Source organism: Podarcis melisellensis (genome assembly GCF_964234715.1).
Source record: "Podarcis melisellensis genome assembly, chromosome: 3".
NCBI classification, from domain to species: domain Eukaryota; kingdom Metazoa; phylum Chordata; class Lepidosauria; order Squamata; family Lacertidae; genus Podarcis; species Podarcis melisellensis.
The window spans coordinates 12,372,913-12,397,068 of record NC_138530.1 but is presented as its reverse complement, the minus strand read 5'-3'; the positions used below and the strand labels follow the sequence as shown (position 1 = coordinate 12,397,068).

At 46.4% G+C, this 24,156-nt stretch overlaps 1 protein-coding gene and 1 long non-coding RNA gene across 4 annotated transcripts in view; one reads left to right on the top strand and one right to left on the bottom strand.

Moving 5' to 3' along the window:
- SPTBN1 (spectrin beta, non-erythrocytic 1) overlaps window positions 1-24,156 on the top strand; it is a 218,559-nt gene that overhangs the window by 79,320 nt on the left and 115,083 nt on the right. The window contains exon 1 of one of the 3 annotated variants that reach the window (XM_081903578.1): window positions 4,846-5,387. The exons of the other annotated variants lie outside the window; for them this stretch is intronic. Coding sequence (XP_081759704.1) covers window positions 5,279-5,387 — 109 coding nt within the window. The 5' untranslated portion in view covers window positions 4,846-5,278. Of the gene's footprint in view, window positions 1-4,845; window positions 5,388-24,156 lie in introns of those variants that run through there. 3 annotated transcript variants of the gene reach the window in all.
- LOC309366211 lies at window positions 16,205-17,262 on the bottom strand. Its single transcript, XR_014166577.1, has 2 exons — window positions 17,138-17,262; window positions 16,205-16,972 (listed from the first exon to the last, which is right to left on the bottom strand). It is a non-coding gene; the product is annotated as an uncharacterized lncRNA (long non-coding RNA).

Below are 24,156 nucleotides of genomic sequence, written 5' to 3'. Positions count from 1 at the left end.
CTAGCTGCCGCATTCTGGATTAGTTGTAGTTTCCGGATCACCTTCAAAGGTAGCCCCACGTAGAGCGCATTGCAGTAGTCCAAGCGTACTTTAAAGTACTTCTTCACGCAGTACATAATTAAACTATGGAACTCGCACCCGCAGGAAGGAGCGATGGCCAACAACTTGGGTGGCTTCAAAAGAGGATTGGAGAAATTCGCAGAGGAGAGGGCCACCCATGACTACTAGCTAGACTGGCCAGAGAGCTGTCGTGTTCACATCCCGCTTGCATGCTTCCCAAGCGGGATGTGAACACGACAGCTCTCTGGCCAGTGTGGCTAGAGTGGTAGTCTCGTAATCTGGTGAACCGGGTTCGATTCCCTGCTCCTCCAAATGCAGCTACTGGGTGACCTTGGGCTAGTCACACTTCTCTGAAGTCTCTCAGCCCCACTCACCTCACAGAGTGTCCGTTGTGGGGGAGGAAGGGAAAGGAGAATGTTAGCTGCTTTGAGACTCCTTCGGGTAGTGATAAAGCGGGATATCAAATCCAAACTCTTCTTCTTCTTCACTGGGGTATCTGGTTGGCCACTGTGAGAACAGGGTGCTAGGCTAGATGGGCCAGCCATTGGCCTGATCCAGCAAATCTCTTCTCATGTTCTTAAGACGATGCTTGAGAAGCTGGGCTACTGATGGATCCAGCTGATCTCGTCTTTTGTCCTTAACTGGAGGGAAATCCAGATGATCAACTATTGTGGTAACCTGGTTTTATGATCCTGTTCTTCCCAGGCTGGATATAGAATGCACATTCTTTGTTTGTTTGTTTTTTAAATGGGAGAATTGGATGGTTTGTTCATTTTTTTTAAAAAAAGAAAGCACCGAAGAGATGCTGTGCAGCATTCTGTCTATTTCAGAGACAGCTGGCAGGGCAAAGATTATCAGCGAAAGGGCTTTAGAGGAAACACAGGGATTTGCTATTCCACGGTCAGAACATTGTTCCACTAAAAGCACTATCTTGCCTTCAGCAGAGGCACGTAAGCTGATGCTTTTTTAGAAGATGGAACTCTCTGTCAGCACTGGAAGCGCACAGGAACACACAAAATAGATGCCATAGTGAAAATGAAGCATGAGGCGATTACCACTATTATTATTGGCAATCCCTGCATGCAGCCACATTGTTTTCTAAGGCACAAGGCCAGGTTTTACTCTGCTACTCCAGTCTTGCAATGTTAGCAATCCCGAAAGGTTCTGCCCATATTATATTTCAGGGGAGCAGAAACCCACCATTGGGGGGGGAATGGATTGCATTCGTTGAATTTTGCATTAGACAGCTAAACGCTCAGAGAATGTTTGGCGTGCACCACATATTTTGGTTTCATTGCCATCACTTTTCATCAACATCACAGGAATTAACTGAGCGGCACTTACTTCTGAGTAAACAAGCCATAGGAGTGTACTGGAACTGTAGCCCTAAATGCCGTTAACCAAACAGTAAGGACTGTTGTGCTCAGAGGGACTTACTTCTGAGTAAACAAGATTAGGACTGAGTCGTGTATAGGACTGTGACTTGACTAGATCACTGGACCCCAAAGTTTAAGTAAAAGGCTACTGTAACCATATATTTAGAATCTGATTTTATCTGTCCACAGCCTTTGTGAAATTTTGCATATGTTTCTAAACCAAGAACAGAGTAACAAGTGCTCCAAATTGATTTATACCCCATCTCTAAAATCCTTGAAGAAGCAGCAGCCCTGACAAAGTCAACAAGACCCCTTTTCTGATGAGGAATCTTGTTTTGGGGATAAACTCACACATCCCACATAGAACAGGGTGCTTGGAGTAGGCCGCCTTCCTCTTTTGGAAGAGAGTGGGCATGCACGATTCTGAATGCCCCGTGTTGTGTGCCATTCTGTCTCTCCTACAAAAAATTAGTTTCGCATTTACTGCATGACTAAAAAAAATGGCAAAACTACAGAAACCAAACAAAGGCAACATTTTGCAGTGTTAAAAGGGGAGGAAGGAGGGGGAGGCGGGAGCTCTGACTCAAATGAAAGGAATTTGGGTACTCAGTGAATAATGCTGGTGCAACCAGGAGCCTGTAGCACGGCAAGGAGGCAAATGCAAGCACATGGTTTGGGTTCAACGGGAAGTGATCTGTGTAGGATGAAATACCCAGTGCCCTTATTTCCAAGGGACTGGTTGAAATGAGGAGAAGGAGGAGACATTTACTCTTAACTCTTATTCCAGAGGGACGCGGGTGGCGCTGTGGGTTAAACCACAGAGCCTGGGACTTGCTGATCAGAAGGTCGGCGGTTCGAATTCCAGCGACGGGGTGAGCTCCCGTTGCTCGGTCCCTGCTCCTCCCAACCTAACCAGGACCGAGGCCGTTTAGGGCTTTAAAGGTCAGCACCAACACTTTGAATTGTGCTCAAAACGTACTGGGAGCCAATGCAGATCTCTCAGGACTGGTGTTATGTGGTCCTGGCAGCCACTCCCAGTCTAGCTGCCGCATTCTGGATTAATTGCAGTTTCCGGGATACCTTCAAAGGTAGCCCCACGTAGAGCGCATTGCAGTAGTCCAAGCAGGAGATAACTAGAACATTCACCACTCTGGCAAGACAGTCCACAGGCAGGTAGGATCTTAGCCTGCGTACCAGGTGGAGCCCTGGACACAGAATTAACCTGTCCCTCCATGGACAGCTGTGAGTCCAAAATGACTCCCAGGCTGCGCACCTGGTCCTTCAGGTACACAATTACCCCATTCAGGACCTTCCCATGGACATCTGGTTGGTCACTAGGGTGGATTAGAAAGGCCATTGGTCTGATCTGGCAGGCTCTTCATATTTCTTTATGTTCTTAAAACCGTGTCATCAAGTGCAGCAGCAGAACTTCCATCTCTCCTTGAACAACTGTGGGTCATTGGATCTGAGTAGTCAACAGATGTACCATGCATGTAAGTTTCCACTGCTGTAAACTAAACTTCACTTCTGGATCGTTTCTCCTCCCCTCCCCCAAGTATCCTACAGCATCACAGCAGCAGCAGGTTCCTTACTTTCAGAAATTTGAATATATCCATTGTTTTGTGACTGCTTCCAATCTGGGGGGGGGAAAGGCCATCAAAGGCATCTATCCCGTTTTGGTACAGAGGATTATCTGATAGCCAGCTTCAAATATCTAAAGGGCTGTCACATGGAGGGTGGGAGAAGCTTGCTTTCTTCTGCTTCAGGACTCAAACTAATGGATTCCAGTTACGAGAAAGGAGACTCTTGCTAAACATCAGGAAGAACTTTCTGGCAGTAAGAGCCGTTCAACAGCGGAACGGACTCCCACAAGAGGTGGTGGGCTCTCTTTCCTTGGAAGTTTTAAAGCAGAGGTTGGATGGCCATCTGTCATGGATGATCTGGTTGAGATTCCAGTCCGTTTCTGAGCACAATTCAAAGTGTTGGTGCTGACCTTTAAAGCCCTAAACAGCCTCGGTCCTGTTTACCTGAAGGAGTGTCTCCACCCCCATCGTTCAGCCCAGACACTGAGGTCCAGCGCCGAGGGCCTTCTGGCAGTTCCCTTATTGTGAGATGTGAGGTTACAGGGAACCAGGCAGAGGGCCTTCTCGGTAGTGGCGCCCTCCCTGTGGAACACCCTCCCTTCAGATCTGAAGGAAATAAGCAGCTATCTTATCTTTAAAAGACATCTGAAGGCAGCCCTGTTTAGGAAAGTTTTTAGTATTTAATGCTGTATTGTTTTTAACACTCGATTGGGAGCCGCCCAGAGTGGCTGGGGAAATTTAGCCAGATGGGAGGGGTATAAATAATAATAATAATAATAATAATAATAATAATAATAATAATGATAATGATAATAATTCCTTCATTTGCAGGGGGTTAGACCAGGTTCACCCTCAAGATCCCATTCCAACTCTACAATTCTGTGATCTTAGGATCAGCCATATCTGTCACGGCCAACAACTGCCCCCCTTACAGGATGCTCACTTGGGAAGGGCTGACGTGCCCTTACCCCCCAAAGACTTCATTTAAATACCAAGCCCTTGCAAAGTAGAGGAAAAGCCCTCATTTTAAATGAAAGACACTGAAATGCAAACACTGCTATTATGTTCCAAGTGTAATTTGCTAAATGAGCAGAAGGCCTGATCCCAACTGGATGGCGAGGTCCATGCCCGGCTTTCCAGACGTCAAAATATTTAGCATCTCCAATTAAATCAAATGGGACTTAATTGCTGGGTGAAGTGGGCTCATTCATAGTTTTCCAAAAGTGTGCATTTCTAAGGATTTTTAAAATTCTTTTTTTAAAGAAACCCCCGGTGCTAAATGCTGAATGAGTGTTTCTGTCCCGGGAGAGTTAGCTACTTTCTATCTTTCCCCTTTTCTCCTTTCCAGTGCGCAGCGCTGAAGATAAAGGAGGGAAAAGTGCCCTCCTTTTCAGGCGATAGTAATCTGAGACTTTTCCGTTACATGAGGCTCTTAACAAAAGAGCGTAATTCTACCAGCTTGCTTTTCGGAAGGTACCATTGCCTCTCGGCCGCGTGCGCCAGTAGGTGCCCATCCCCTCCCGCTTGGGAACGGGCGCGCGCCCCGAGCTCTCGGCCTCCTTTCCGGGGACCTTTGGAGAGGCGCCCCTGCGCGCGGATGCTCCCGATCCCCAGCGAGCTCCGCCTCGCTCGGCGCGCGCGATCCACCGCCTGCGCTCCCCACCCCGCCGCCTCCCGCCATTGGTACAGTCCTCCACAATGCTTTATGCTAATCAGTGACATCACCGCCACTAAATACGCCGCCAGTGGCTACTGGGGGATCTTGCAAAGTAGCAGAAAGGTCTGAGAGGTGCGGGGAGAGGAGGGAGGGAGGGAGGAAGGAAGGAGCACGAAAAGCAGCGCGGGCGGGCGGGCGCGCGCGCGCGCTTCGACTCTGGACTTGCAACCTGGGCGGGTTGTTTTGTGTCTCTTTTTGCGTGGATCCGGATTGCAAGTAAAGAAAGCTTGCAACCCGAAGTCAACTCGGATCGCCAGCAGCCCACGCGGGTTTAAGTTCGCGCGCGCGCGCACTATAGGATGCCATCCTCCGCCGGACTGCTTTGAATCGAATCGGGTGTGACTGAGATCGGAGAAGGATTTGTTTTCATTTTTAAAGGAATCGTGGAGCGAAAGGGCACCACGCGCCCGAGGAAACTGGGATCCGCCTGGATTTGTCTTTGGGAGCAACCTGTGGGTTGCGCCGGTTCCCTCCTCTTTTTAAGCGCATCCGTTCCCTTTCGCATGCTGGGATCTTAACCTCCGAGCGGCTCCCTCTCCTCCATGGAAGTGCAGAACCCGGCTGGCATGCCCGTGCCCTTGTCCCCCGCGTGCCCCGCCTCGGTGCCATACAATTACAATCAGCTGGAAGGGAGGTTCAAGCAGTTGCAAGGTAAGCGGCTCCACTTCGCTTTCCCTCTCATCAGTGAAATAAAATAATGGAGCGTTGCTGCTGCTCAAAACGGCGAGTTGATCCTGATACTCCTTCGAGCTTCGCTTTGGCAGCGCGCGCGCAGAGGGCACCCGATTTCGAAAAGAATAGGTGTATTATATTCCCTGGTTCTGCCAGGCTGGTTTTCCTGGTTTCACGGGATCCCGGTCACGGTAACCTCCTCCTGGAAAAGGTGATCCGGGGCCCCTCTCGGACTCTGCCATTGAGAACAATAGGACAAGGAAATGGGGGAAGAGGGAGTGGTCTTTTTGTCTGAAGCCCCCTCCGGCGATTTACAGCCTTCAGGTGTAAAATCTCTCCCTCTCCCTGGTTTTCTGTGATCCTTTGGGCGCACTCGGGCGACCACAGGATGACTCCCAACCGTTTCAGGTGGGCATCCCTCACCTACTTGGGCAACCCCATTCCTGGCATGCCATGGATTATGGCTTTTATCTTGGGGATTTTGTGGGGGGGGGGGAGAGATGTCTTTCCCAGGGCTGACTATGGAAGCCTGGGGTGCTACCCCCCCCATCCGCTTTCTCATTCGCATGAAACAATGACAAGTAGGAAATGTGGTAGTTCTGGGGCTGTCAAAATATGATGGAGCCGGGTTGTCCTTGGCAATTTTAGAGCAGTGTGTGTGTTTTATGTATGGTGGATTCCCTGGCGTGGATGAAATAAGGGCAATTCAGAATCTAAAGCTGATTCTCCCTCTCTCTCTCTCTATTTCACACACACACATCTCACACATTTCCCCTCTCTCCTGGAATTGCATATCTACAAAAAGCAGTCAAAAGTTCAAACCTCAGTGTATATATTTCTTATTTTTGCTCCCTGCCGTCCCACAGACTCGAGCGCTGCGGTTCCTGTCAGAAAGCGAGCTCCAAGAATGTAGTTTTTTGGCGTGGCCATCGTCCAAGCCTACAATTTTGTGATTCTGTGTTGGTTTTTCTCTTAATTTCTTGGCATGGGGGGTAAGGGGTGGGGAAGGAATCCATTGTAATATGTTGATCTTTGTGGAAAGCACACAGAAGTGATCCGGCGCTGGATACAAATGGATTAAAAACCAGCCATACCTTTGGAAACATTGTCGAGCAAAGTAGACATCGGCTTGGGGCGGGATGGGAAGGTGAAGCAAAACTGGGATCCAAATCTATGCAGCGCGAGTTAGAAGTTATACAAGTGGGATCTACAACTTGCCAGCCAGCCAGCCCGCCGGGCCCCTTTGTAGGATACTCCAATTCATTCCTTCTCCCAGTTTTCCAACCAGCTGTCTTGTCTCCATTCTCTGAGCACTGATCCTACTGGGGTTCACGTTGGGCTATTTTTAGTCCCTGCCGCTAGGTTCCCCCTTAAAGTTCTTCCATGCTTTTGCAAACCTTTGGGTTTTCCAGAGCCAGCCAGCTGATACCTCTTTTAGCAGTATGAATGCCCAGGTTGCTTTTCTGACTCTCTCTGCCCTTTGACCAGAAGGCCTACATGCCAGATCTGGTAAAAAATAAATAAACCCCTCAAGTTAAAAAGCGGATTGCCATGTGACATAGGGAAAGGTGGCCTACTGCTTAAAAACTAAGTATACGCCAGCAGCCTATGTGAAGCCGGCAGCCTATGTGAAGTTCTTTTGAATCCTGGCCATCCTAGCTTTCTCCTGGAAGAAGCCATGGCCATTGGGCGTGAAATCACACCTCCAGTCTCTCCCCTGACACAGCCCTAAAGAAGCAGGTTTATCACCTTGTCAGTTTCACCGCTTGAGGAATTTATTTGCAGCCCGTTTTGCTTGTGGTTTTGAATTGTGCACCGGCTTGCTCTAGCAGAAATAAATGCCAAACCCTCTGCGCTGGTGTGGCGAAGATTAAGATTTAATTGAAAAAACACAACAGCAGCTGAATTGGAAGGAAGATATGGAGGAAGGGTCTCCCTGTTGCAGGACAATCCATCACAAAGGCCTGTCTATTCATAGAACAGCAGAGGATGTTGGAACTGGGGGAAATGGTGTTGAAATGCATTGTTTGGGGTGGGATTTAGGTACAGGAAGCAGTCTTCAAGAACGCACCAAATGCCAACGATTGGGATAAACGAACAGTGTGCTGTCGCAAAGCTTCTGCTGACAACCCTGCGGAGTTTTTCTAAGTCTTTAAATGCCCTATTGTTTCTATATTTATTTAATTAGATTTATTGCTCGGGGGGGGGGGGGAGAGGAAACGCTTCCTTAGCTCATTTGCCCTCCAAACCCATGAGATGAGCCAATAATTTCCTTCAGCTGAAAAGACAGAGAAACTGTGGTGTGACTAAGGTTGCAGAATTATTCACCCTTGAAAAAGGTGGCGTTTCAGTGCAAATCCAAATTGCAAATCTGTAACCCTGCTAGATCATAGCTTGTTTTTTTTTTTAAAAAAGAAAACTTTAAAAAACCGCTGGCATGTTGCCTCTAGAAGTTTTGCCACGAGAAAATGCACCCCTCTTACTGGAAAATGGTCCACCATATTTGTATCTTACCCAATTGACTGCCCCAAGGTTACCCAGTAAACTTCCTGACTGCCCAGAGGGTTGGACCCTGATCCCTCTGGTCCAAAACCAGCACCATCCACTACGGCGCACGCAATCTTAAGATGCAAGTTTGTTCTGTCCCCCAAATGCTCTGCTCGTTTGCAATGCATTTAATTGCAGGAATCGCTGCTCCATTCAGTCAATTTGTAGGTTTGGTTGGCAGTGAACTGAGCACGAACCGTATCTAGTAATTGTACTACAAGTCTTGTGCTGCTAGCTGTTTCCTTAGCAACTCCTGTTCCGAAGAACCTTAATTCAAAAAATAAATAAATAAGACACTGTGAAGTGAGAATGTCAAATTAAAAAAAATAGCAAAAACGTCCAGATGGTGAAAGCTTGAATCTTTGCGCTCCTGAGGCCGACATCAGATGGTACCCCAGGGATATCATAATATTTTGTAGAACCTCACTCGTGCTTTTGTAAAAAGTATTGCTTTCCTTAATTATGTGAGCAAACTTAATATATATATATATTATATATATGCAGGTTTTGGTGTCCTCGGGTGTCTTCCCGTGTAAAAGTTGGGGTGTCTAGGCGACGTTTCGACGAGGTCTCACTCGTCATCTTCAGGCTGGTGCTTTCGGCTTCTTGTTACTGGAACAGAGCAGGATCTCAGTGTTTGAGTTCCTATAAATACTGTTGAGGGGGTGTGGTGTATAGCCTCCAATGTTCTGGGCAGAGAGGAAGTTCCCAGGCTAGTGTGCCTTTTCTTCTTTTGTTCCTTAATTACTTGAGGGATATCTTGAGTGATTTCTTGAGTGATATCCTGAGTACCACTTAGGTGGGTCATTAGGTGTGGATTAGTTGCTAAAGTCTTTGTGTCTTGACCTCTTGAACTTTGTGAAGAGTTTTTCTGAGAAGATGGCTGTACTGCACTTAGTTATATATACACACACAATATTTGCATGCTAGCAGAACATGGATGAGGGAATGCCCTGTTCTTAGAAAACATGAGTCACATCTGCACTATGCATTCAAAGCACCATCATTCCACTTTAAACACTCGTGGCTTTCCCCCAAAGAATCCTGGGAAATGTAGTTTCTTATGGGTGCTTTGAGAGTTGTTAGGAGACCCCTATTTCCTTCACAGCACTGCAGTCCTTCCCAGGGAACTCTGGGAAGTGACGTGTGTCCCATTTAGCCTGCCTCCAGAGCCCTAAGTTCTCCTGCTGCACTTAGGGCTCCTCCACACTTTCGCTTGTTCTGTGCCTAAAAAGTATGGGTCTGAGGCATTTTCTGCTTGACTCGTGCTTCCTAGGCATCAGTCTGAATGGTTCTCCCCTCGCCCTGCTCCTTTACCAGGGAAAACCAGCTCTTTAGTGCTAAACTGGAGCCAACAGCAGTCGTCCATCAGAGAAAACCTGAAGTGTTGTTTGCTCCGATTGAGCGCTAAAGAGCAGTTTTCCTGGAGACAGGGGAAGCACACATTCTACTCATGTAAAAACACCAGGCAGGCCCCACAAATAACCAAGAGATGCATTTTAAATAAAAGGACACATTCTACTCATGTAAAGACACGCTGATTCCCGAACTGTCCACAGGCCGGATTGAGAAGGCGAATGGGCCGCATTTGGCCCCCAGACATTAGGTTGCCTACCCCTGCCCTAGGCCAACCCCAACCTGTCTCACCACCAAAGGAATACAAGCGAATAGTAAAGAGAACCCACGCAAGTGACACTGACACAAAACCCCACATATGCAGTAAGTAGAATAAAAGCATAACCACCTCACCCCACTCACCATTCCCCCCACCTCTTTCCCCCTTTTCTTCCTGATGTAACACTAATGTCTCAGCGAATGAAACTGATCTGTAGGAAATGTAACTTGAGAAAAGAGACATTGCACATACTTTTGTAAACCAAGAAATCTTTAATAAATATATATATATTTTAAAAGGCAGTTTAAAACAAATCACAGTCAAAGAATGGGGTGTGTCCTATTATTGTTAATTTGATTTCGAGGAAGTACGGCCAAATGGCTATATTGCTGGCAAAAACCACATCTCAGTTGTGTGTAGAGACACTAGAACATGCTGACCTAACAAATGCTGTTGATGGGAGATGTAAATGTCGTGCTGAGAGATATTTTGAAGACGGTTCCTTCCTTTCTTTGCCCCGTGGTGTGGCATATTAGATAATTAAACGGGCAGGTGCTACAACACTCCAGCGTTTAGTCGCATTAATTTTCAGAATTTATAGCGGAGCTGATATTAATGTGTGCAACGTATAATTACACTGTTTCTTTCGGAATGCTGGATTGCACAAAGGGGTGTGGATTTGGCTGCCTTCCGAATGATTGGGGTTGGGTCTGGTTGGTTTTGTCAAGCGGATTAACTTGTAGTATCTATGCAGATTTGCCTCTTCTGTGGGAAAAGAGGCACCTGACTCCGAGATAAAGTCATGGAGTTGCTAGCTTTGATGAGAACATTAGCAAGTTTGATCAGTTAACAGATCTGTGCTTGAAGGTGTGGGGCGAAAGTTGAAATTTGGAGGAAAAGTCACAAGCTGCTAAATCCTGTCAAAAACATTTTGGTACAGTGTGCTCAACTATTGTTTGGCCCGCAGTTCTTGCAGATAGTCAGTGTGAATGAAGTCAAAGTTTGGTGGGTATCACAACCATCCAGAAATTTTCGTTTGGCTAGAAGGTTTCCTAAGATATCCTGAAGCAGGGGCTCTTTTGCTCTTCTTCCTTTCTGATGAAGTTGACTGTAGTCCATGAAAGTTTATGCTGTTTTAAATCTGATAGTCTTTAATGCAGGTAAGGGGACCTTTCTCAGTTCTGAAGGTCAGGTTGAGAGGGCTGCATTTGTCCATCCTGTTCTTCATTCCTTACCCTTGCTTTTAAGGTTCCACAAAACTCTTTGTTGTTGATGCTGCTAAAGTCTAACAATTCTACTGCACTGGAAATTCATATTTCCTGTTATGTATATGTATGAGCCTGTCAGTTTCATGAGATCACCTGTGGTCCTGCTTTGAATGCCTCCACCCTCTGAAGTTACATGAGTGCTGGTTAGGGCCTTATTGAATTAATGCCCCAACTATGGAATATCCCAGAAATACTCATTTGACGCTGGCCTTTCTGCCTTTACGTTCCAAGTCAAAACAGTCTTGTTTGCTAGAGTATTCAGTGGATGAAGTTTCTCCTTCTCTGCACAATTTCAGATCTACCATTTACTTGAGGCCCACTTGCTCCTAGCTTGGTTAAACAACTTTAGATTGTTTTGGATCAGTTTAAATGTGAGCCAGCAAAAAGAAATCAATATCCAGCAAAAAACAACCTATGTCAGGAGTCGTAATCTAAAAGCAGGTTAAGCATCCTTACTATCTGCCTTTTCATTTTCAGTGCAAAACCTGCCCTAGTGAGTAGAATGCTGTCAAATAATCATGTGACAGAAATCAAACAATCAATCTGACAGAAACGGTATTTCCAACATCCAACACTTTAAACAGAGGTGGTTCCCTCTGATGCTGCAGTATAAAAGCCCCTCTAATATTCTTAAAAGGGTCTCTTCTCCAGTCTTCAGAGAGTAGCTGGAAGTGGGGAGGCAGAAAAAGGGACTCTTTTCCTTCCACTCTGCAGTTTTAATCTGAAATCTTAGGTGTGGTACTGCTCAGAAACTGCTCACACTAATGAATTTCCCTGTCGCAAAATGCACCTAGAACAATGGGAATTTCAAACACTGCTCCCAACATTCAGCTTCATTGATGATCCAATGTGAGAGGGAGGAAAAACTTCTCTCGTCGCTTTTCTTCACACCATGCCTAATTGTCTACACCCCCCATTTATTTGCCTCCCCCCCAAAAAAATAGAGAACTCCAAATATTGCAAACTTTCCTCCCAAACTAACACCACAGCTCAACAGAGACAGTAATAATAATAATAATTTTTATTTATACTCCGCCCTCCCCAGCCAAGGCCGGGCTCAGAGCGGCTTACAAGTAATAATAAAAACAAGTTGAATGATTACAACTTAAAAACAACATTAAAATACAACATTAAAATATTGAAACATTAAAATATTAAAATGTAGCCTCATCTCAGGAGGAGAAGGAAAGGAAAAAAGAAAGAGGGGGAGGGAATCAAATTGGCTCCAAGCCAAAGGCCAGGCGGAACAACTCTGTCTTACAGGCCCTGCGGAAAGAAATCAGACCCTGCAGGGCCCTGGTCTCATGAGGCAGAGTGTTCCACCAGGCCGGGGCCAGTGCTGAAAAGGCCCTGGCTCTGGTTGAAGCCAGTCTAACTTCCTTAGGGCCCGGGACCACTAGGTTGTTGCTATTTATGGACCTGGAGGCTCTCCGTGGGGCATACTGGGAGAGGCGGTCCTGTAGGTACGAGGGTCCTAGGCCGTGAAGGGCTTTAAAGGTCAAAAGCAGCACCTTAAATCTGTCCCTGTACTCCACCGGGAGCCAGCGCAGTTGGTAAAGCACTGGGTGAATATGCTCCCATGGCACAGACCCTGTGAGGAGCCTCGCTGCAGCATTCTGCACCCTCTGGAGTTTCTGGGTCAGCTTCAAGGGCAGCCCCGCGTAGAGCGAATTACAGTAGTCAAGCCTGGAGATGACCGTCGCATGGATCACTGTAGTGGCATGATTTCATTTATAATTTCACATATTTATTTAAGAACATTTATATGCCAGTTGGAATGGGCATATCTCAGTGGTATGAGCATCCGCATGGTCACTGTACAATGTCCGGATGGGTTAAACAGATTTCCTACTGCTGCTCAGAGAGCAGTTCAGACTAAACTCTCAAGTTTTTAATTGTTGGCAATGCAAAAAGTGTACAGCTGTGTTTTTGTAACCAGGTCGTGACTCACAAGCACTTGCTCGCACTTTGCGGCGTTTCCTAAGCTTGTTCTGGCCAACGCGGTTGTGCAGGGCCTGTGTTTCTTCTCACAACGGGAGTGTTAGCTTTCTTTGGGGCTTGTATTCCAAAATCTGCTCCAGCAGATAATAGACCTTAAGGTCATGAACCATTAAAGCCGCATAGTATGGTCTGTGAAAGGGAATAACAGCACGTTGTTGTTCCTCTCTCGGTGTTGCAAGAGGAGACGCAAAGTATTAAATGCAGGCATGGAACCATAGGTCTGGGTTGGAGAACATGCTTAGCAGGAGTTAGGTTGCAAGTTGAATCCCTGGCACCAAAAGGAGAAAAGCAATAGGTAGCAGGTGATGGGAAAGACTTCTGCTAGACCCTATAGAGCACAGCTTTCCAGACTTTTCATGTTGGTGACATGCATCATTTCGCGACACAGTAATTCAGTTGTACAAGCAAACTGGAGGTTAAACTAACCCCCTTCCAGCCCTGGGAGGGGCGTGGAGAGTGTTGGTGCGACACACTTACACACTGCAGCCGACACACTAACATGTTGAGATGCATAGTTTGGAAAGCTCTACCACACAGAGAGCCAGTGTGGTGTAGTGGTTGAGAGCGGTAGTCTCGTAATCTGGGGAACCGGGTTCGCGTCTCCGCTCCTCCACATGCAGCTGCTGGGTGACCTCGGGCTAGTCACACTTCTCTGAAGTCTCTCAGCCCCACTCACCTCACAGAGTGTTTGTTGTGGGGGAGGAAGGGAAATGAGAATGTTAGCCGCTTTGAGACTTCTGAAGGGGAGTGAAAGGCGGGATATCAAATCCAAACTCCTCTTCTTCTTCTTCATAGAGATTTGTTCTTGTGGATTTATTTCAAATGAGTAAAAGAAACAGAAGGGACGCGGGTGGTGCTGTGGGTTAAACCACAGAGCCTAGGACTTGCCGATCAGAAGGTCGGCGGTTCGAATCCCCGCCACGGGGTGAGCTCCCATTGCTTGGTCCCTGCTTCTGCCAACCTAGCAGTTCGAAAGCACGTCAAAGTGCAAGTAGATAAATAGGGACCGCTCTGGCGGGAAGGTAAACGGCATTTCCGTGCTCCTCTGGTTCGCCAGAAGCAGCTTAGTCATACTGGCCACCTGACCCGGAAGCTGTACGCCGGCTCCCTTGGCCAATAAAGCGAGATGAGCGCCGCAACCCCAGAGTCGGCCACGACTGGACCTAATGGTCAGGGGTCCCTTTACCTTTACCCTTAAAAGAAACAGAAGCTGCTTTTCTCCCATGTCAGCTTCGTAGCAAGCTGCAATGCCCAACTGACCTAGGAAAGAGCAAGGATCCCTTTGAAACTTGTCAGGAATACAGGAATGATACCCTGTACAGTATTCTGAATTCTGAGCCAGTGTACCTTAAGGAGTGCATTCACTTATATCAGTGGTCAAACTCGGCCCTCCAGATGTTTTGAGACTACAACTCCCATCATCCCTAGCTAACAGAACCAGTGGTCAGGGATGGTGAGAATTGTAGCCCCAAAACATCTGGAGGGCCAAGTTTGGCCACCACTGACTTATATCAATCTCCTGAGTCAGCCAGATCTTCAGAGGAGGCAAGATGAGAGGCAAGGCTGGTGATTTGATGGAGCAGAGCCTTCTTGGTGTTGGTGCCACAGCTTTGGAACTGGGGAGGCTTGCTATGTTTTGAGCAATGGCCTCAGCCATATAGAGGCAAAGCTTCAAAAGTTCCCTGGACAGCTCCATGAAGAGCTCAGGCTTAATGTTGCTTCAGCGACAGCCATTCTCAGATTGAGTCTTCAATAAATAGGAGCTGTAGCACTATATCAGTTGCTAGTTGTCTCTTTGGTAAGAGAAGCCTCTTTATTCATTGCTATAACTCCCCTCCCCCCAACTTCTGGTGAAGGGCAGGTAATAATGCTTATAAACTTAAGGGGGCCCTGCCAACTTTATCAGTTGTTGACTTGGACAGAGCGAGAGAGACTGGGATTCTCCTGGAGCTTCTGAGCTGGAGGCCTCAGAGTTAGAGAAAAGCAGAGCGATGCTCTCAGGCTGGAGAGGTGCCAGCCCAGCTTTTCTTTGCAGAAGTGCTTCTGTTTGGCCATTTTCTCTTGCATTCTAATCCTTAGCCTTGTCCCCTGAAGAAGGAGAGTCTTGGCTCAAGTCATGACAAGGCCAGACTGGTCCAGTCCATTTTGACTTTCAGTAAGGCTGTGGAGAATTTTGCTGCTGTTCTGCCAAACTTTTAGCGGGTGCTGATTTGTTTGTGGAGAGTCTTGAAGTCATCATGTGTGCTCCTTTTTTTGTACTTGTTTGTTACAGTTGGTTATTCAAATAGTTATCGATCCAACATATGCAGTCACTGTTGGCCCCTGAGCCACCTTGAGTTGGCAAAAAGACGCTATGTAAACAGATTTATTTATTTTAACAATACTTCCAAGAGGTAATTCCACAGAGCCACTACTTTTTGTTATGGTTGTTGTTGTTTAGTCATTTAGTCGTGTCCGACTCTTCGTGACTCCATGGACCAGAGCACGCCAGGCACTTCTGTCTTCCATTGCCTCCCGCAGTTTGGTCAGACTCATGCTGGTAGCTTCGAGAACACTGTCCAACCATCTCGTCTTCTGTCTTCCCCTTCTCCTTGTGCCCTCAATCTTTCCCAACATCAGGGTCTTTTCCAGAGTCTTCTCTTCTCATGAGGTGGCCAAAGTATTGGAGCCTCAGCTTCACGATCTGCCCTTCCAATGAGCACTCAGGGCTGATTTCCTTAAGAATGGAGAGGTTTGATCTTCTTGCAGTCCATGGGACTCTCAAGAGTCTCCTCCAGCACCAGAATTCAAAAGCATCAATTCTTCGGCGACCAGCCTTCTTTATGGTCCAACTTTCACTTCCATACCATGTTATGCTTAGGTTTTGCCAAATCTGCAGTGACCAGTGATTTGGAACTCAGCTGTTCTGGCACCATAATTCTGTATGTATCTTACCGCAGAGTGTTTCTGTGGGGGAAACCCTTTCGTTGGCAGGAATCAGCACTTAGCAAGACAACTGATTAAGACATTTCCTTGCATCCCAGTGACATAATCCACAGATACTGCTTTAAAAACGCGTGATGCTCTAGCATACCTCGAAGGTGTCCCAACAAAAACCTGTAAAAAGGTGGCACAGAGTTCTTCATCAGCCCATATAACTTAAAATACTTTGATAGTTTAGTACGAAGCAATGTTAACAGTGCACATCCCTTATTTTGCATGCAATTTTTGGATGGGTTTTTGCTCTTAACTATCCTCTCCCTTGAGTGCCATTAAAATATGCCTTAATTTAAAGCATTGGAGGAATGTTAGAGAAGAGAAAATTATAGTGTTGCATCCTGATTCATAGAAGCCGTTTCCTGCATTGGATTCCTCCCCCCCCCCTTAAACTGGGCAGTTTGTTGTGTTTCCTATTATGCATTGCCCAGATGTTCATGGCCAGAATTTCAAGTATAGCTATGGTCTGCCTTTGTCCTACCGCTGCCCCCTGCCAAGCCTGAGCAAGGTTATAGTGCAGGTATTTAATTACTGTACTTCCTTCAAAGGGTTTTTTTTTTGTCTCCTTCCCGCCACCCTTCAGTTCCCATTTAAAAACTGTGCTGAGCAGGATTAAATGTCTCTGTGTTATTCAGTTTCAGCGCAAGACGTTAACACAGCCCTGGCAACATAAAGGAGCACAGTCATCTTATATTAAATTAATCGCTCCAAAAACGTTGGCTTTAAAAGAGTGGGAACTTGTATTCCCTTCCTCCACCTCCTCTCTTTCTCTGAGCATGCAAAATATTTGATATTCTGCTTTCTGTCTTGGAAGTGTTTGAATATTTCGGAAGGCTGCCACCATGCATGTCCCAAAATTGTAATTATAAGAGTTGTTGCTAGGGCTAGTTATTAGAACAGGCAGATTCCCAGTGGTTCAGATGCTAATTTTTTTTAATTTGGGAAACGAAACTCCAGTAATAAGTTTTATTAGAGCCTTTGGAGATTTTATCTTGCTTATGGTACTATTGGAAACAGCCATAGCTTTGTGGTAGAGCAGATACTTTGCATGCAAAACATTCCCGGTTTCTTCCTGGCTTCTCAGGATTGGGCAATTGCAGAGCTATCAGAACCTATGGTCTGATTCGTATAAGGCAATTCCCTGTGCTCTGATAGTACTACGGTGGTACCTCGGGTTAAGAAGTTTGCTTCAGGATGAGAACAGAAATAGTGCTCCGGCGGCATGGCGGCAGCAGGAGGCCCCATTAGCTAAAGTGGGGTTAAGAACAGTTTCAGGTTAAGAACGGACCTCCGGAACGAATTAAGTACTTAACCCGAGGTACCACTGTATCAGAAGGGTGGGTTAATATTATGAATTAAATTTGTATACCACCCTTCATCCATAGATCTCAGGACTGCAATACCTCAAGAACTGCCTCTTTCCATATGAACCTACCCGGACCCTGAGATCATCTTCTGCGGCCCTCCTTTGTGTGTATCCCCTCCTTGAGGGGTTCATTCAACATGAGAACAGGGCCTTCTCTCCTTTTTTAATAATATTTTTTATTAATTTTAACATATAAATTATAAAATGTACCACAAAACTTATCACTTATACATTTTTTTTGGACTTCCATCAGCACCTCTGATGATCCACCGTTTTAACCACTTCTTATGCATTTCTTAACTTTATATTGCCTTTACATCTCTTAACAAATCATCCTCCCCCTTGTCCATTTTTACAATACTTCTAATAATACTCCTCACAAATCTTCTTGCAACCCTACAAACGTTGTTTGTTCTTCACAATTACTTTTCAAATAGTCCGTAAATTTACTCCAGTCTTCCGTGAATTTCTGGCCCTATTGGGTTGTTTTTATTTTTATTAGGTATTTTGTAGTTTTATATCTTGATTTTATTCTGTGAACCACCCTGAGACCCCCAGATATAGGGTGGTATAATAATAATGATGATGATGATTATAATAATAATATAATTTATTATTTTTACCACACCCATCTGGCTAAGTTTCCCCAGCCACTCTGTGTGGCTTCCAGTTGAGTGTTAAAAACAATACAATGATAACAACAACAATAAGCAACATAATAAAAAGGCATAACTAGGAAAACACAGGCATAAATAGATCACTTCTCCAACGAACCTATGGTCTAGATTTCAGCAGCAGTGGAGACAACAAAAGTGGAAGGGTCCCTTTAATGTCGAAGTCCTGAAAAAGTGATGAGTCCTTGAGTTCTTTGGTGAAATGTACACCCCACCCTCTCAAGCTTGGTTCATGGCATGCTTATGCCAAGCTGGCCATCTCTGCTCCCTGCACAGGTGCAACTGGAGCTCAGCTATATGTGACCAGCAACCCTGCATTTTGCAATCTGTCGCTGGGCTGCAGGGCTCCAGGCTAAGGTAGAGGAAGAAATCAAGCACCGTTGTGCTCTTCCCACTTAAATAAAAACTCTGTACGTGGAACTCCAGTCAAGGCTTCTCCTTCCACTACCAGGTTTCTGTGTGCATGGAGCATAGCTGTCAACCTACAGATTTGAAAATAAGGGACCAGCAGCCTCAAAAATAAGGGATCAGCAGCCAAAGTAAGGGATTTTCCAGGCACAGGTATGTTCAACTTCTGAGCCCCTCCGAGCCAAAGGCAGAAAGCCCAGCCAGCAGCCAAACAAAGCCTCAAGGAAAACCACCGTCACCTCTCCGCTGGGAAGCGCTGAGCAAAGGCAAGTCCCCAGGAAACGCAGCTGATTTGATCAGCACAAGGCATGCAAGCCCCCCCCCCCCAGTCTTTCTTAGACTTCTTATTGGGTGAGCAACGCAGCCAAGCAACACAGTTGGAGCCTCCCTGGCTCCTTTGAAACCCAGGAAATTTAAGGGACATCATCAGTAAGGGACAGCAGCGGGACACGGCGCTGGGATAAGGGACTGTCCTGCCAAATAAGGGACGCTTGACAGCTATGGCATGGAGCAGTCAATCATTTGCTCCATCACCCATAGGATGAACTGGTATGGCCCACATTGGCCGTCTGCAGAAATCTCTGGCATTTGCAAGGCAAGAATAAAGGTAAGGGTTTTCAGCTGTTGCCCTGCCCACTTTCTTTGCCTCTGGTCCCACCCACCGCAGACGTATGGCCCGCTGAAGTTTCTCCATGAGGAAATGTGGCCCTCAGGCTGCCCAGGTTTCCTCACCTCTGCAGCAAAAATGCCAGCGTCCGTGGAGCCAGGAGTACCCGCTAGCTGTTGCCAGAGCATCAGTGTTTAATCTAGCTGGCTTTATTGGCTCCCAGAGGCAATGCTGTTAAACAGGTCTTGGGAAGGAAATCTGCCTGTGCTCCTGAGCAAGGATAGTCCTTTCAAGGTCGGAGTCAAAGGCCATTGCCAAGCCTGGGGATTATGCTTCATTACGGAATTAATCCCTCATTGTTCACAAGCCCGAAATCGAGTGCGGCAGAATTATAAAAATAGGAAATGGCACGTAGGCCCATGTGGCTTTGCTCCCTTGTCTTTGCCATCCTGGCCTGGTTTTCATGTCACTCAAAGCCTACTAGGACGACTTCCAACGTAACTGGAAATCTATGTCTTGGGAGGGGAAGGCGTGATGCGAGGGCTTTTTAAAAGCAGGGAGAATTTATGCAGATGGCGAGGCAGGTTTTTCCTCGTTTTCTTTTTGTATTTGTTTCTTTAAAAATTATTATTATTTTATTTTTGACAAAGTAATAACCATACGCGGAACGAGTCTGCCCCTGCAGCTTGATGGCGGTAGAAACTGTCTCTCATGACTTGTTACGCTGCCGTTTCTACGGGGATATACGCTCGGTATTTATTACCCCTGCTATGCAAAAATCTCCAAATGAATCCAAACTTCAATGCCTAAAATCCCTGGTAGAGGACAAGGATCCTGAGATCACGTTCAGGGTAGCCAAATTCTGTGCGATTGCCATAAAACTTAGGGAACAAGCTGTAATCATGATAAATAAATAAGAATAAAAATGTGCACCCCACCACCAAGACCATTCCATTGTAATTATCCAACCTCCCGAAATTTCAACACCTCTTGTGATGGTTTGACCCCTTTCCGTTTTAACAGTACAAACACCTTCCCATATCTCCTTGAAATCATTTCTCCTCCATGTTCCCTGCCTTACCTTAATGGCACATGTAAATTTATCATTAACAGCTATATCCCACACCTCTTTATACCATTTTATATTCTGCTTACCCCTTCCACTTCCTAGCTATCACAATCTGTGCAGCTGTCCGTTTCTTTCATCCCTGTTCCCACAAAGAACCCTGCAATCTTAGGTAGAAAAGCAGTCTGTCCCCTTTGGTGAGCACGCTCAACAACGTCAGAAGAGTCTACTGGATCAGGCCAGTGGCCCACCAAGTCCAGCGTCCTGTTCTCGCAATGGCCAGCCAGACAAGCAGGTCCCCGGGCACAAGAGCTCTCTCCCCTCCTGCCGTTTCCAGCAACTGGCATTCAGAACCATTGCTGCCTTCCACCATGGAGACAAGAGCTAGTAGCAGACTTGCACTTGTCTAATCCTCTTCTAAAGCCATCCATCACTGTGCTGGGCCCAGGGGTAACCTGTGCAACATGGTCCAGGACCAGTCCAAAAGGGCCAAAGCCGGAAACCAGGCAAGGACAGGTACAGGATCTAGCATACAGCAATGTTGCTCCCACAACCTTGGGCAGGGCCTGACAGCCTTTTATCTTTGTCGGGGTAGCGACTGGTCCTGATCCCCCGGCGACTCACCTCCCTGTTTTGCCCGAAGGCGAGCACTCCTCCTGCGAGTACTCAGGTCTCTCCTTCTCTCTGGAGACGTCGGTGGGTTACTAGACCCAGGGACCGCCTCAGCCTCCCCTGACCAAACCAGTAGCGAAGCAGCTGTAAGCGATGGCCCAGCTGAAGGCAACGAGGGAATCCCCGCATCTGGAGCCAGGGCAGGCTCAGGCCCCTGGCTCAGCCCAGCTGGTGTTTGTTGCAGGGGAACCTGTACAGACTGGAACTCTTCAGGGTCAGGCCCCAGGCTTGGTTCAGGTGATGCCTGAGGCAGAGGATCTGGTGTAGGCTGAGTCTCCTCTGGTTCCGAGCCCGAGTCCCAGGCCACCACAATCGCTGATTCCTGGGGCACCAAGTTCCATAGTTTCACTCTGTGCTGGCTATGCAGTGCTTAATTTATTTAAAGCACTGCTTCTCTGCCTTTCCACATGGTACCAGGGCAACTTGCACCAAAATACTGAAAGCACAATAAAACAGCAGCCGGCTGGTCACTGGATGCACAATTTCATGTTTTCTGTCTCCTATCAGAAGAAAGAGCTCATAGGGAGGCAGCTCCAGCACACACACACACACACACACACACACACACACCCTAACCAGTGATGAACATGACCAGGCAAAGGCTGTTTGGGGAACCTAACACTTTCTAAGACTCTTTGCAACCCTGAGTAGAGGAGAATATCTTCCTTTCGCTGCATAGCCGGCCAGTTGTATTGTGTGGAAGGCCAAAATTAATATTTATATTTCATTGACCGTTTTCAGTGGAGAAATAAATGAAGGAAGTGAAAAAAGGGAGAGAACAAAAGAAAAAGGGGAAAAAGTGCTCGAAGCTGTGATACAATATATGAGCATATAAGTAGTATGATTATTCAACAGAGCATGAAATTATTAACTAGTCATTGTAATTTTTATAAAATATCCTAATATCATTGTATTTATCCTTACACAATCTGCGCCTAAAAGCAATCTGGTCCGTATGTTGCAAGAGTGATCCTATCTTTTATCCATTAGTCAAAGGGGGCCATAGTATTGTCTTTCCAATGAATCAATATGCATCTTTTGGCAGAAGTAAGGTCTATCTACGTAGATCCACTGTCAAACAACATACAGTTGGTATGAGGGTTTAGGATATTATTATCAATGTTAATATTTTCCCCAAAGTAGTATTTATACATCTAAATACCTTCCTCCAAAAATTGGTAAGCTTCGGACATTGCATAAACATATGTTTCAAAGAAGCATTTTCTGGATTACATCTCCAGCAACACATTGATGTAGATAGTCTTTTTCTGTACAAGAGTATTGGAGTCTAATAAATTCTAAATATTCTTAGTTTTTAATCTGAGGACCCATTTGCTACGGAAGCTAAAACATTGTCCCGGTGAATAGGAAAGCTCAGTTCTTTCTTCCACCCATTTCTCATGTTCTGTAAGACAAATTGATTAACTGAAACCAGAAAACAGTTGGCTTTGTGGATCAATCCACAGCATTGCCAGGTAAAGGCTGTGGTATAGGAGGTTGCCTTACACGAAGTCAGACTATCGGTCTACCTAGCTCAGTATTGTCCACACTGACTGGGGACGCCAAGGTACACTGACATTCCCAGTGCTAGTTGGAGATGCTGGGGATAGACCACTGAATCCTCTGCATGTGTGCCAGGAGGCAGAGGGACATTGTTCACTAGTACAATGGAGACGTAAGCCTTGACTCACTTGCTCCACGTGGGAGTGAAAAGGTCCATTCATATTGACCAAGCCCCTGTGTTGTGAATCCCTTATTGTGCCATGCTTGGCCGTGCAACCATTTCCGATCATTCCCCTCCTTGCTTGAAGAGCCAAGAATTCACTACTGGTTGTCACTGAGACTCTGTGAGTTTTCCCATTGGCTCCAAGGAGCAACAGCCGTCAAGGTTGTCTCATGCCTTCTTGTGGATAGCTCAGTCGGTTAGAGCTTGCTGCTGGTAACGCCAAGGTTGCAGGTTCGATCCCCGTATGGGGCAGCTGTATATTCCTGCATTGTAGGGCGTTGGACTAGATGATCCTCAGGATCCCTTCCGATTCTGTGATTTTATAGGAGAGAAAGGGAAGGGCAGGAAGTCTTTCACTTGTGTGGTTCACAGTGCGATCCTATGCATGTGTGCTCAGAAGTAAACCTTGTTGAGTTCAGTGGGAATTACTTGCAGGTGAGGTTGCAGCCTCAAAGACATGCATGATGTTAACTAGATTCACAGGATGTGGTAGAGCAAACCATGGTTTACTGGGACTGCATGAATGTGTAGACCGCCCGCCCCCCGAGAAAAAGCTATTTTACTCCTCCCCACCAGTCATTGTCATGCAGTGGTGAGCCAAGGTCTGGCTGAGCATGTTGTCCGAACCAGGACACCATGGTTAAACTCTCTTCACACTAACCACAACTGTAGCCAAGAAAAAACCTTATGGGTTCGGTTGACATGCAAAGCCAAACCTTCTGATTATGAGGCCTTTTGAAAATAAAGAGAAACGATCTGCGATTAACACCAGCTCTCTTTGACGGGCAAGGAGTGATTGTAGCAAACAGTATTTTTATACATCTGGGACTCCGTGCTGCAACATTTTGTTGCAGACCCCACTACTTCTTATTTCTTCAGAATGTGAATATGCCCTTAACGGAGAAAGAATGGAAGCAAGGGCCTCTTGTTTTTTTCCTGCCTGCCAAAAGCATGCTGGATGGATAATGATCACTCATAGTTGTGACTTTTAATGTAGAGGCTAAGGTCACAATGGCGGAGAGGGAATCCATGCCAGCACAAAGGGCCTTGTACTGTGCCTGCTGGAACTTGGCAGCCCCGAGCTGAGAGTGTCCTTTGTGAAAGAAAACTACTGTAGCCAAACTAATATTAACCAGTCTCCGCAGAGGGCTTGAATGCCCCACTGTTTTCCCCTCTTAGGAAAGGGTGGGTGGCTGGGGAGAAAGCCGAATTGAAAGGTCCTTCAGTCTCCAAGTGGAATGTTCTTTATAAGCGAGCATATAATAATCATGGTGCAGGCTAGAGATCCTGTGAAATCTCTGGCATGGTTGTCTTTTTTAAAAAAGGGGGGGAAAGGGGGGAAAAGAAAGCACAACCAACAGTCCTAAAATGATTCGTTTGGAAACCTGCAGGATTCGACTCAGAATTGTGCGTTTTGTTCATCAGAGATTGGAGCGGAGACTTTCTCCACTGTTACAGCCCAGATTTGAGTACTGGGGTCATAAAGGGTCAGATCTTATCTCCCCATGTGCTGTGGTCCTAATGTAGCTTGATATCCCCTCCTCTTGATTCAATACAGTGGTACCTCGGGTTACAGACGCTTCAGGTTACAGACTCTGCTAACCCATAAATATTACCTCGGGTTAAGAACCTTGCTTCAGGACAAGAACAGAAATTGTGCTCCGGCAGCAGCGGGAGGCCCCATTAGCTAAAGTGTTACCTCAGGTTAAGAACAGTTTCAGGTTAAGAACGGACCTCCGGAACGTGCACTGTACAGTGGTACCTCGGGTTAAGTACTTAATTCGTTCCGGAGGTCCGTTCTTAACCTGAAACTGTTTGTAAC